The 14,396-nt window shown below is 39.0% G+C and overlaps 1 protein-coding gene across 2 annotated transcripts in view; it reads right to left on the bottom strand.

Annotated features, from left to right (window-relative positions):
- Positions 1 to 11,802, bottom strand: part of USP45 (ubiquitin specific peptidase 45) — a 57,241-nt gene extending 45,439 nt beyond the window's left edge. Inside the window, exons 1-7 of one of the 2 annotated variants that reach the window (XM_026059276.1) lie at positions 11,532 to 11,802; positions 10,376 to 10,554; positions 9,273 to 9,491; positions 5,282 to 5,391; positions 3,059 to 3,228; positions 1,320 to 1,423; positions 504 to 604 (exon numbers count right to left, since the gene is read on the bottom strand). In XM_026059276.1, coding sequence (XP_025915061.1) covers positions 504 to 604; positions 1,320 to 1,423; positions 3,059 to 3,228; positions 5,282 to 5,381 — 475 coding nt within the window. In that variant the 5' untranslated portion in view covers positions 5,382 to 5,391; positions 9,273 to 9,491; positions 10,376 to 10,554; positions 11,532 to 11,802. The remainder of the gene's footprint in view (positions 1 to 503; positions 605 to 1,319; positions 1,424 to 3,058; positions 3,229 to 5,281; positions 5,392 to 9,272; positions 9,492 to 10,375; positions 10,555 to 11,531) is intronic. The other variant, XM_026059277.1, reaches the window with a different exon arrangement.
- Positions 11,803 to 14,396: the final 2,594 nt, after the last annotated feature.

Genomic DNA, 14,396 nt, shown 5'->3' with positions numbered 1-14,396 from the left:
AAAAACTGCAACCAAGCTTTACCTAAGCGCRCGCGCGTGCGTGCGTGTGTGTCTGTGTGGACAATCTAAAATCTGATGTATTCCATAAGTCACAAGCCTGAACTGCTGCAGACAGAGTTATGGTAGGGATGAATAACATCAGCACTATAATCAAGAGTACACAGTTGAGGTCCATGTGTACAAAGTTCTCTATACTATACGTGTACAGCAAAGAAAATATAGCAGGATTCTAAAGTAAAAGAAGATTTTAGTATGATTTTCTATCAACAGAAATGAGCATTCTATCAATTAAAACCCAAAGAAATCAATGAACAGAAAGCATTACATCCAACAACAGAGTACTACAAGATCCACTTACACAAACTTAAATTCACAACTAGTAACTTAATTATTAACTAAACTTAACTAAATTTAAGTTAATGTTTAATATGTTTCAAAATCTGAGATGTGCTTTTTTAGAGACAGTACATTACAGAGGTCTCCAGGTAAAAGTGCAAACTTACTTGGTTCAGCCCTGGAACCATGTTTTTGAAGAAAGTCAACTATCTGAGCCAAAACCTTCTTGTTGCAATGTGTTGACAGCTCTTCATCACATTCATAACACCTAAACAAAAGAAGAAATAAACTGGAATTCAGGAAAGCATTACTTAAGCTCTAGGTTTCAATTTTCCATACTAAAAAGGGGAATAACATTGAATTCCTCTGTCCCATACATACTTTTCTGCAGATCAGCCCTGATTCACTTCAATGCTTACAGATCTAAATAATCTCAATTTATAGCCCTGGGAATACTCAGAAGCAAGGAGGAAGGTCAAAATCCTATAACCAGCCAACTCTTACAGACCACAAGGAATTGCTATCTTAGGCTGTTTAACCTTCTTCCATGGCAATACACTATGCTGGCCACTGCAAAAAACATAATTAAGACTGCAAGTCAGGACATTTTGTCTACATCAAAATTATTGATATAATAGAGAAAGGYAGGTGATATGATTGATAACTGCTTAACAGGAAGAAACCTATGTTTGGACAATGGAGGAGATGAGGGGAATACAACAGGTCTCATTCACAATGGAGAAACAAACCAGAACCACACTTGATTTGGTTTGCCTTCTCTGAGAGTCCTAAGGGCAAACTATTTTTCTTGTTCTGCTCTCCAGAAAGCCTCCCTTTCCTCTTTGCAGACCTAGCTAAAGTATTCATTTTATCTGTCAGAATTATTCCTTAACATGAGAAGACATTGCTTTAGGTTAAAAGTAGTCCTGATACATAAATATATATAACAAAATTTATATAAAAACCTGCATACCCATTCTTACCATATGATCCACGTGCTGAGACTGATAACAATGCAATGAGGTTCTGTGTGCGCTGTTTGGAAGTGTTTTAGAGAATGCTGGCCTTCTGAGTTCTTACTACATCCCTAGAAATGGAAATATTAACACAGTAAGAAAAAATTGGAAAGTAGGAAAATAGTATATAGTTTTGTAGTAAATAAACTACAAAAAATTTACTTTAAAAAATAGGCAGAAATCTATAGTATCCTTAATACTCACAGCTATAACAGTTGTCTGGAATGCTCTTAGCATTCTCAAGGAATGAGAGAGTTTAACATTCTTTATAATCCAATATTATAAATATCAGTCAACTTTTTTGCAAAAATAAACACATTATATTTTTACCAATAAAGAAAAATCTATTATGACACAAAACCAGAATCTCATCTTTTCTACTTGAAAAAAACAGTTACATGTATGGAAAAATTATTAAGCTTGTTTTTACTTAATAGAAATAATTTCCACTTTTTTAATAAGTAAAATAAATATTGTCAACAGACAGCAAATTGTACAATTCACAAAAAAAAAAAATCCCTAAAAAATGTGAACAAGAGAACTACATGGGCTTATTTGATCCATGGATTAAACATCAAGGAAAGGAACCCCYCAGGTAACCCTTATTCCTCAAGAATACTCCAGACAGCAAAAGCAAAAAACACAAGAATTGGTTTTGTACTAAGAAGCTACTCAGAATACATCATTTACATACAACAACTTTGAGAAAAAGCATTTGCAATTGTTCAAGTATCTACAGAGTGGGACTTAGAAGATAAAGTGAACAGGCTTCAAGACTGGTCTCTAAATGACACATGAGTTTTGGAGGCTGTCTCAAGAGCATAAACATGAAAAATCACAGAGATTTAGCTCCTTTTAAAAGCCTCCTTAATTACAAATTTACATAAATACTCTACAAGCTCTCCTCAGAATGAGTTAACTATCTTCCGAAGCCTGCCAACAGCATGTTTCTTTGYAAAGTTAAATCTGTTCAGAAAATACTCGTATCGGGTTGCTTCTGCTCGTACTATGGCACTGTACCTACAGAAAGTCTAAGAAAATTGTGAAATGCTTTATTTGGGCAGCTATTAGCTGAATCAAGCGTGTCATTGACTGCTAACCAGATTTTTCAGTATCAGTCTTTACTTCACTCTCAGGCTAGAAATCTGCATGAGCCCTTGGGGTCAGGACCTGTCATTTTAAACTCCAAGGGCACGATTTGACAATATAACTGATCCAATCTAAAGGCTAGATGCCACAAAAAGCAGCATTCTTATTCCAGCACAGTCCTTTCTTCTAGCTTTCAGTCAAATCTAGCAACAGAGTATCCACAGTGCAAGCTGATTCAGCAATATACACATTCATTTATTTATTTGTTTCTATTTGCAGGACTTTCTGCCAGATCAGCCAGCTAACCTGATGTATTTTGAAATTGTACAGTTCCTGGAGCTATATTTATGTAAGTGGCAAGAAACTGCAGCTGAAGAAAAGAAAAATGATGGGACTACCCCTTACTAATTGCAATGCCAAACTGCACCTTAATACATAAACCTAACCCAAATCACTGCTGAAAACCAGACATCAGGAAAACAAGACCACAGCCAAGCGCTTATCTCACAGTGTTTCACTGAAAGTAACTAGATTCCATGCAGACAGGATCTATACTGGTCACATTTTCTAGCAAATCAAGGCCTATTCACCTCTGTAAAATTACAGTGTAAGCTTACCTGAGAGCCGCATTTGAGACACAGCCATATGTCCGAAGGTGCCACGGGCTCACCATCGCTCATCCGTCTCTCCTTGAGACATTCTGAACATATTGACCACACGTTCTGAGCTACCGCTCTCTTCACATGATGCACATCCACTGCTTGGCTCACATGCTGGCAGGTTAAGCCTTGAGAAAATGGCACATACCCACTTTTACCAATTAAAAATTATAGTTTTGAAAAAGCACAGGTATACTGGAAGAGCTGAATCTTCAGCAAGTTCAGCATTAGGAAAAAAATAGCAAAGAGCTCAAATAGCAAAAACTGGCCAACAGCTCCCCCATATATTGAATTTTATGAGGGATCTAGTTTGGTCTTTCCACAATGAAAATCATTTTCAAGTTAATAAACACTACCTCTTAAAAACAGCTAAATTTAAGGACTACTTTGTATAAAATTCACTTCCCTGTTTTTTTGTCAACAGTGAAATATTACGCAAAGCTACTTTTGCATATATCAACAAAGACAGCTGACATCCCTTCCTAWCCTTAAAGAAGGATTTCCAGATACATCACTTACCCATCCATTCCTACTACAACTGCCCACTTTGAACATGACTAACAACCACCATTCTTCTTTGTCAACTTTTTGCACCAACTCCAATGAAATACCACAGGCACCTGGTCCAAACCCCCACTCAAAGCAGAGCCAACTACAAATTTAGACTGGATTGCTGAATGCTTTGTTCAGCTCAGTTTTGAGTATCCCCAAGGATGGAGGTTTCACCATCTCACTAGAAAATCTGTTTTCTGTCTGACCATCCTCATGGGGAAAAAACAACTTCCTTGTATCTAATCAAATTTCCCTTGCCCTAAGGTCTGCTGCCTCTAATCCTTTCACTGTGGACCTTCAAGAAGAGTCTGGCTCTATCTTCTCTATAACCTCCCACCAGACAGTTGAAGAAAGAAACCCTACTCTCTCTTCTCTAGGCTAAACAAACCCATTTTCATCAGTCCCTCTTCATATGCCATATGCTCCATCCCCTTAACCATGTGGCGGGTTGGCCCACTGCTGGACTCACTCTAGTATGTCCGTATCTTTCTTGTACTAGGGAGCCACTGGGCACAGTACTCCAGATGAAGTCTCACAAGTGTCGAAAAGGCATGAAGAATCACTTCCCTCCAACTGTCGAATATACTCTGCTATTACAATCCACTATAGAGTAGGTGCAAGCCAGTAGGACTCCCAGARGCTTTTCTGCAAAGCTGTTTTCAAGCCATCAGTTCCCAGCCTGTACTACTGTATGTGGTTATTTTGGCCCAGGTGCAGGATTCTCCACTTGCCTTTGCTGAACTCCATGGAGTTTCTGTCAGCCCATTTTTCCAGCCAGTCTGAGTCACTCTGAATGGCAGACCTACCCTCCAGGATACTGATTACTCTTCCCAATTTGTTGATATGAAAATGACAGAGCGTGGCCTCACAGTGACATCAGCCAGCTCTCTCAGCACCCTCAAATGCATCCCATCTGATCCCATAGACATGTGTTATGTTCAATTTGCTTAAGTGCTCTCAGTCTTCTACTCTGGATAATGCTTAAATCACCTCARGTCTGCCACTGGGCTCAGGGACCTGGGAGGACTGAGTGCAGACCTCGTGCGTGAAGACAGAGGCACATGTGAAGCACTGAGTTCCTTAGCCTTTTCTGTGTCCCTTGTCACTAGGTTCCCCACCTCTCAAGCAGTGTGCTCACAGTTTCGTTAGTCTTCATTTAGCTGTGAGAGTATCCCTGCCCTTCTTCTTGCCCTTCACATCCCTCATTAGATTCAACTCCAACTGAGGTTGGCTTACCCAGTCCCACCCCTGCAGACTCAGTACCCCCCCCGAGGGCAGCCCAACCCTGCTTCCACCTTCTGCATGCTTCCTTTTTGCATCTGAGCTCAATCAGAAGCTCCCTGTTTGACGAAGCAGCCTTCTGCCATGCCTGCTTGACTTGCTGCACATTGGAAAGGGCTGTTCTTGTGCTTTGGAGAGGTTGTCACTGAAGATCAACCAGCTCTCCTGCCCTTCAGGGTAGTCATGCAGTGTAACAACTGATCATGTCATAAACATTTGATTGAAGATACTTATGTTATGAATTCAAACAGGAAAAGCATTTCACTCTACCACTGCTTTGTGGTTTTCAACAGTTAACAGGGAAGATATCCCTCAACCTCAGGGCCCAGCATCACTTAATGTATTTACCTGCAATATCATCTGAAGAGTCTTCATCCTGTGGCCTATTAGGCCTTTTGTTCCTCTTTGTTTTCTCAGAGTTAGCTCTTGATGGATCTTTCACCCGCATCTGTTACTGACTAGGAAAGAGAAATAGGGATTGTTTTATTGTCTAAATACTTCATCAAATTTAGAGAGTTTAAACACTGAAAGCCTGAGATCAAATCACACATTCAAAACTCATAATTCACAAACAGTTTTAGGATTTGATTAATAAAGAGTAATGAGTAATAAAGAATATGAACATGTCAGGAATGAACTCTTAGGTATACTGAAAGATCAATTATATTACATGAAGTTACAAATTGTATCTGTAGCTACATGACACTCACACTTCCAGTCAGCAGTGTTAAATATCTGAAATACTGGGATTTTCTTTTGTTGTTTTAAAATAAACTACCACAGAGTTCCATACATACCTTAACAGAAAAACTTTATTAAAATAGAAGCTTCTCTTTCTTAACATATTTTCCAAAAGAAACAAGGTTTATGTCACCATTAACCTGTGTGCTTTCCCTAAAAGCTTTTGAGCAATTCCAAATCGTTTAATAAAATACAGAAGTCTTCCAGACCTCATGAAATTGGGAAGCTAAGAAAAGGAAGGAGACCTCACTTATCAGTGAGGACAGACTGCAGTGTGAGTTGACGCCTTCATTAAGCATCAGAGAATCCATACAGACGAACTCTCTCATAGGAAAACTGGCTCATTAATCAAGGAGTTCTGTGAGGAATGGAACTAAAGGATACATTTTTCCCACCAAACTTTTTCTAAAATCCTCCAGAGATTTCAACACACCATTTTTTTTTAACCAAAATCCAAATGTGAATCCACTGAATCAGTGCAGCTGTGCATCATACAAACAGCTTCTGTAACATAGTTTATAGGTTGCCGTTTTAACAATATGCTTCATAAAAAGATAAAGAAATTTATGTTTTGATATACAAAGCATATGAATGTAAAATAATCAAATACTCATACACTGCAAACCTGTGAACCATCATTTCTGTTTAGAAAATAAATGACTTCTTGTGGTATCACCTGCAGGTTACTAATGTCACCTGATCCACTAATACTGAAATATTTTTAACTGTAGTACCACATCTATGTATATGAAACTACTGAAAAGTCCTACATTTGGTAATACTAATAAATATATTCTCTCTGTAGATCAATCAGGTTAAGAGTTTCCCAAAGTTTAAAAATTTGTCCATCTAAGTTTTTAATTCTTCTGTGCATATGCAATTAGACTTTTGAAACTGAGAGACTGAAACTCTGAGATGCACTAGAATTGAGCCGTATGTTGAGCTCAGTATTCTCCTCCTTTCTCATCCGTTGTGCCAATCACTTAAAAAGTCTGCAACAGTGATACTGAAGCACCATCACTGGTGTCTGAATAGACCTCACTAAAGTAAAGCAGGCAATTCATTCCTCAGAGCTACTGTTTCAGGAATCTTACAAATTCAGACAGACATCTCTGCATCTGTCACACTTACTGTTAGTGATGGGGGGTTTCTGTATGGCCATAGCAGTCACAACTTTACTTTGGGAAAGTCAAAACTATGCAGAGTAAGAAAGAAACCTTTACTCTCTGCATCCTTGCAGTGCTGGTTTCATGCCTCTTCAACCTTTCAGAATACTTCATTTTTTTGTAAAATGCTACATTTACATGGCAATCAGTTTATACTATATTAAATATCATAACGTTCTTAAATTACATATACTTAGGAGTCTAAAGCTTCAAACACAAGTAAACGATGCCACTGAATTCAGGTTTGCTGATTTTGCAGGTTTGCAAAACTAAAACCTAAAGCTTGTTAGCTAAACTATAGCTTTGACTAGACAACAAATTTCTGTCTTGTTTTACATGCATAATTAATGATAAGTCCCAATACGTTATTCTCTTATCCCACATACATGACRGCAACTTAATCACTTTATTCACTTCGTAATATACTTGTAAGGTCTACTTAGACATTCAATTCCAAGCAAGCCTAGCGAAATCAGTTGTTGAGGGTAACACGGTTGCTGAATAGCTTAAACTATAATAATGACATGGATTGGTATAATAAATTTTGCTGTCAGAAATCAGTCAAAGTCATCACCGTGAAGTTTTACTTCAAGATAAATTTCACCTGCATTCATTTCCATTTCCACTAGCTTTTGAACTGTTTTACGAAAGACTGAGTTAACAAATGCATTCCTTAATTTAAAAACGTTCACTCCGTAAGAAAAATATTATGCATCATCTCTACAATTTAAAAAATGAAGTAGTGAATGAGTTAAATTAAATAACTATATGTCCTACATGCAGTAATTATTGGCAGGAGTATTTTTTAATGTTAGGCATCAAAATGTATACAACAGTCCAAACAGATAGAAAGGGGCAGGTACCGCAAGTGCCAAGCCTGCAGCGAAATTCATGTTCATGCAACAAGATCTGACTATTCCAGCTCTTCAGCATTTATATTCAACTACATTTAAAATCCCTAACGTGTAGCAGCAGCTGTGCATCACAGCATCCCTATAAAAGGAAAAGGTGCTTCATATCCAAACACTTTTAAGTGCTTATTTCTGCCTTGTCATCTTATAATTTACATGTAAACTATTGTGAAACTACCCATCATCAGTTATTGTACAGCAGCTTAACTTAGCACAAAACGTTTTTCAAGCAGGCAAGTCATGCTTAATACAATTCTGAAGAGCATTCAGTTCACCAAATATGGCTTGAAAAGTGCATTATTCACAGGTATCTTGTTTGTAGATCCRTCAGCAGCATTTAACACCATAAACTACTAGAGCATACTTGCCAATGCATGTAAGGCAAAGACATTGATCAAACAGTACAACTGGTACAGACTCCATTAGAAAACTGGTGACATTACACTAAATGACATAAAGAGTCAATAGCAAAGACAGAAAAATGACCTCCCTAGAGGAATGTAGTTTTGATTAGGTTATTCAACATGGACACAAATGATCATACAAGTTCATTTCAGCATAAAAGGTTTTATCTATTTGGACAGATTATGTAAGAGTGTCCAAACCACATGACTTTTATTCGGGTGAATTCTGTTCGTATCAGTACACTTCAGGATCTCAGACAACTTYAGGAAAGAACAATTATGCACCAGACCAGCTGAAATGCTAGCAAGTCTTTTCCACCTCTGAAATCATGAGGCCAATAGGCAACTTAATATCATCTGGATCAGGGCATCAGTAGCCCACCACTGGAACCCACGCTGCACAGACCTTCAAGACACGTGGAAAAGGCATCTGGAACGACTGGAAATGTAGTATTTCTATCCCAAAATAATCAATAAGGTGTTAGAAATGAACACTGACATAGTAACCAAGCATTCACACCGCAGATTTGGGAATCCACTGACCAAAGTAGAGATTTTTCAGCCATCTTTTAGTAAGAGTGGGTAGAACAAAAGATAACATGTACCATTACATTAAACAGTTCTCACTAATACACATGTAGAGAAGCATACATCATACATGGCTTACTGACCTGTGAGGTCTTAGAGAAGCCACATAATATCAAGGACCTAGCCAGGGTTTGTGCTTGATTTTGAAAAGCAAACAGAAGAGTAAGAGCAAGGGAGCTGCTTAGCAAGCATGAGAGATGCTAGAAGGCCAGTACATAGGCAGCACTATTTGCCCTTTTCCAGCACACTTGAGGGCAGAAAACATTACAAGTAAAAGATTTAACAATTAAAAACAAGATCAACATTTCAGATATCAAAATGCTTGTGCTAGGAATCTGATTATTGCATTTAATTGAGATAAAGGAAGAAGAAACGTAAAGTAGTTCAGAAATTAATTCTAAGAAATGTTTATGTGAAATAACAGACTGAGATTTTACTGTAATGAAAAGCCTGAAGAAATGTAGGGCCAAAAAAGCATAAAATACAGTTAAGAAAAAAATCAAGAGAAACCCTCTATACGTCTGCTGACCGTGGGCACAATCCATTCGGGACAAGAGAGCAGAGGAGAAATGATCAACTGGCACAGAATTAGCTCAGTCCTCTGGAAATTAAAAGCCTTGACAATTTTCCCATGATTTGCTTCTTTCTAACCCATTCCTCTTTTCTGAATATGTTCAACGACTCTATTTTGTAACTATGGCCATCAGCTGTCAGGTGTCCTAGAGGAGACATTTTACGATGATATTCTCTGAAAGGACAAGCAGAAAGAAATCTCTATGAAGTCTTGCTCAGAAGTTTCTTTTTGTAATGGAAAAACAAATATAGTAAGCTTTTAATTTCTTATCCACAAAATGAAGTCACATTGCTCATGATATTTGACAAATGAATCTGACAATAACAACAGAAAGGAAGATCTTTGAAGTAGAAAAAGCTGAGTTTGGACAGTATGTTCCCTCACCCTGATCTCTATTTAGTATACAGTAATAATTTGAAGTAAAAATTGTGCAGTTTCTTGGAAAAAAAGTAAAAGTAGGAAGAGTTGAACTGCATCCTTTTAAACAGTCATTTCATGCAAAACTAGAAACTAGTTTTCGCCCAACTGGTTCAGATTTGTGAACTCAGCATACAAGAGTTTGAAGTATAATAATCATCACTTGCTACTCTTGGTGTAGAGTTTACTTTTTACACTCACAAAGAACCCTAATGGCAATCTGCCTACAAAAAGCCAATTAAGATCAGAAGTTCCTTACTACAATTGCTCATTTCCACCTTTCTAGAAAAATCAAAACGCTTCAGAAGCAGCAGAACAATCTGCCCACCTAATTTCAAAAGCTCTGCAGTTGACACACAGTGCCAAAAATCAACATATGGTACCAGTGCTAAATTTGTTAAGTTAAATCTAAGGTATACCTTGACTATTTTAAATGTAAGGTATGCCTAAAATAGTCCATATTTAACACAGTAAAGCAGCCATTCCATAAAGTATATAGTTAGAAACTAAAATGAGCTAGATTTTAGTTCTTAAAAAAATATATATATATATATATTTTTTTTTTAAGTGTTTTAGTCTACTAAAAATCCATAGAGCTAGGACCAATAAAACATACACGGAAAGCATAAACTAGAACTCACTTTTCTTTAGGAGAGCAAAGCAAAACCAGGTCATTCCTCTCACAGCATCTGTACACAGCAGAGGTGGGGAAGCTGTCTTCACTGTCTAGATTCCTCAAGGCCTATTCCCATCGTATTGTCCTGCACTCCTTACTTAGAGGTTGAATCCCTCCTCCTACAAGGTCTTCATAGCTCACCTGCTAAATTTTGAAATATGCAACATTAATGGATTTTCCCACGCTGTACCTTTACTGTGATGTTTATAAGAAACCCAAGCCAGACCATCAGTATGTTAGAGGAATAACCTGTCATACTGACTATTACCATATCATTGCTTCCACTTCATCTGTCAAGATCCACCTTTTCCCTGATCTTATAACCAGGGCACCAGCTTTCTCAGGCAAGTGCTGTGTTTTTTGTTCTTTGTCAGTACAACAATTAGCACGACATTTTCCCCAACTCATGATTAACTAAGAGGTTTGCATTTGCATTACTAGAATGCAAACAGTAAGATAAAAATGATGTAATAATCATCAAGTTATCTAAACTTTCTTACCCTATGAAATATATCCAAATGAGTCTACAGATTGTCCCTGTGTACTATTTTGGATATGGGTAACATAGTATGATCAGTAATTAACCGTGAAATCAGTATTGTTAGTTATTTCATCAGCGAACATCTGAATTCAAAGGAGCTGGGGCAAATACATTTACCTACCTGTTTCTCAACTCATTTGAGGTACCCTAAATTCCAACCATTTGTAGTCAAACTTTTCAATTAAGATGCTACAATTTTTTGTTCCTAACACACACACACAAAAAAAAAGCATCACACTAAAAATGCAGGGACAGCACAGAGGGCACAAATACAGCACTCCAAAAATTAGCAGAGGGCTTCCCTATAACTTAAAAGAATTGTACAGCTGCCAACAGCAGACTACCACCCAAGCAAGGGGCTGTTGAACAGAAAAGATATGTAAAATCAGTCAAAAGGTCAAGATGCTCTGTAGCACGTTTGTGAACAAGCTTTATGAACTTCCTTATGTCTGTGAAAGTACAAAAGGACGAGACCTGTACAAGTCGGTAATGCCAGATCTTCTGCGAGTATTGCAGAACCGCTACATGTTTGATGTAAGCTGTAAGTGGATCTATTCTGGATGGCTGTTCAGAGCATTACCTGTGGCATTTTGGCTGGCTCGCTACTAGATCAAATGTCATCCAATCGGAGCAGGAACTGCATCCATCACAGCTAGCAACTGGGCAGTGCCATCAATCAGCAGGCCAGGGCGCTCAGTGCTCTGACAGGCACCAAAACCTTCACAGCAAACAAGCCCTCACTGCCGGCTAGAGCAGTAAAAGGACCAGAACTACCAACTGGTAGTGGCAGCAACACTTCTTCCCCTGGAAAATGTCATTCGAGATTCTGGAATTGTCATCTCCAAGATTTCCTTGCCCAAAGGCACATCGCACACATCCTACACCATCACTAGGGCTCGCATGCCAATCTTGACATTGTATTACAGTCCTAGAAGGGTGATACATGGATGTACTTTTTGCACAAGGAGTGAAACAGAGCTTTCTGAGTACTAGGTACAACTTTCCAAGTGACTGCAAAAATCCCATAGCATTTCTCACTTTTATTAATAATTTTAATCCATCTGCCCATGCTAAACATGGTCTGTCAATTTTCATGCTTGCATCCTACACAATCCAGGTTTGCTACTGAAGCATACTTGCCACAGAAACTTTTAATGATAACAAAAACCCAATGCGTCTAGAAACCAGAATAAAAGACCCTCTAACTGGTTTTATGACTAAAGTAAATAAAAGGCTTGAGTGGACAAAAGGAGTAGTATTTGGATGTCAAATATTTTTGCTAGTATCTTATAGCAAAGGTTTTGCTAGTGTCTTACAGAAAATGTCAGGGGTCCCTGTCAATATCCAACCTCATAACACAAACATACAACTTTTGCTTATGCTCCCTATCCCACTTTAAACRCATCTTAAAAAATATTAACATATTAAGAGGGAAAAACATCTGGATGGATGTGTTTATGGTCTAACATATTCACAGATACCCCTTAAACAGCAAAACACATAAATAACACAAAAAGAGCTACAGCTTGTAAGTAATGATGTTGGCCTGCAAGCAAAGAACCCCATACAGTGAAAAGGCCGTTAGAGGAGACAGCTAACAGCCTGTGCAGGCAAGTGATATGAACAATGCTGTAAACAGTCCCATCACCATGGAAAACTTGAGGGAGCGGCAACTGAAACAGCTGGAGGACAAACACTGAATTCACAGTATCTTGGCAGGAGAGCCATGGGACAAAAACGGGGAAAAAGTGGTTCAAGATGTCATAAAAGAAAATGAAGGGCAGTATCAGCAAAGGATGAACTTGGGAGAAATGCTCATTCTGCAAAGTCTGAAAACAGAAGGAGAAAGTAAAGTAACAGCAACTAATAAAAAGGAACTGTGGTTGTAGTATACCATGTGAAACAGTATACTGAAGCCCACACAAGATAACATGTCAAACTGACAGACTGAAYGCTAAAATCTTAGTTTCTAATGTGCTACACCATTGCCTAAGGGCTGACCCTGGGCAGGTCTCTTTAAGACAGGAAGACAATGTCGATGCATAACCTTCCATCTACTTCGGAGGGGTGTTGCGGCAGCTAGCTAATTAATGGTGGTAAAACAACTAAAAATTTTAAGGACTCTGAAAAATGAGTTTGAGCTCTTTGAAAGTCAAAGTCTGGCTGCTAAGAGGAAAAAAATTCATTCAATTTTCTCCCTACATACAAACTGCCCCAGTTTGTTTTCATGACACATCTAAAGTAGAACAACTTGTCCTTGATCTACGATTGATGTTACCAGCAAAACCCATGAGACACTAGCTATGTATCTGTGAATCTCATGGAAACAAAACTACAAAATGCCAGTTCGTCAGTAGCTCCTGAAGAAGTCTGACAAAATATTTACAACTGTAGTAAACTGCAAAGTAATTTTACAAGGCATATTCTACGACCAACCTGGCGCATGTTTGTGATATTTGAAAAGCTAGGAATGACTGTGGAAAGCATCTTTCCTTCAAACAAAAATCTGCATAATATGCTTGTATGAAAGGACTGCATAATGGAATTTGGGGATACTGACAGCTAAAGACAACACACAACAATATTTGTTGTTTTTGACATCTGCTTATAAACTCCTGATATTTTACTTTATTTTTGTGCATCTATGTTTAAGGTGCAGTCCTGCAAATTCCCTTTAACTGGGTGTATCTACAGCAAAAGTAGCGCAATGTGCTAAAAGTAAAGCATATCTACTGCAAAAGGCTGAGCGAAGTTCTAAAAAAATCCAGGTCCCAAAATCAAAACAGAAACTCAAATGTGACATGCAGAGTTGCAGTTGCAGGTCTAAAATAGGAAGCACCTCACTAACTGCCAGTGCCATCACCAGGCTCTCGCCTAATCGCCACCAATTCCCCTCGTGTCACTGATACCAACCGCTGTTCACCGGAAAGCAAACCCCGCGTAAGAGAGCGACGACCCAAGCGCGCTGGCCAGACGCCGAAGCGTTCGGCAGAGGCGCCTGCCGTCTGCTTTTATCCGAAGGGCTCCGGAGCGGGTGCAGGCTGGCCATGGCATCACCAGGCCGGCATACGCCATGCTGTCGGGGCCGCGCAGAGATCGGTCGCCGCAGCGTCGTGGCACAGGGCTGAAACACCGTCTTAAACCGCGTTCGTCGAACGCCCTCGTTAACTCGCCCAACGCAACGCAAACGTAGCTCATGCCTAAGCCCAACCGATCGCGACGGTGCCCCGCAGTTAAACACGCATTTCGCCGAGAAACTTCCTGCGAGGCCAGGAAACAGCCCGGCGCCGCTGCTCGCGTTTCGCCGGGCGCTTGCCGCGGTTTTGATCAATAATCAATAGTCAACGGCACCGAGCTCACAGCCRGCAAATCAGCACAGGGGCGCAGAGAGCGCGGTTTCTTGACTAGTTTAGGAAACGACGGAAGCAATATTAGGTAGAATTAC

Source organism: Apteryx rowi, unplaced genomic scaffold (genome assembly GCF_003343035.1).
Source record: "Apteryx rowi isolate R43461 unplaced genomic scaffold, aptRow1 scaffold_155, whole genome shotgun sequence".
NCBI classification, from domain to species: Eukaryota; Metazoa; Chordata; class Aves; order Apterygiformes; family Apterygidae; genus Apteryx; species Apteryx rowi.
Note: the sequence above shows the minus strand (reverse complement) of the source record. Positions and strands in the feature narration are given on the sequence as shown.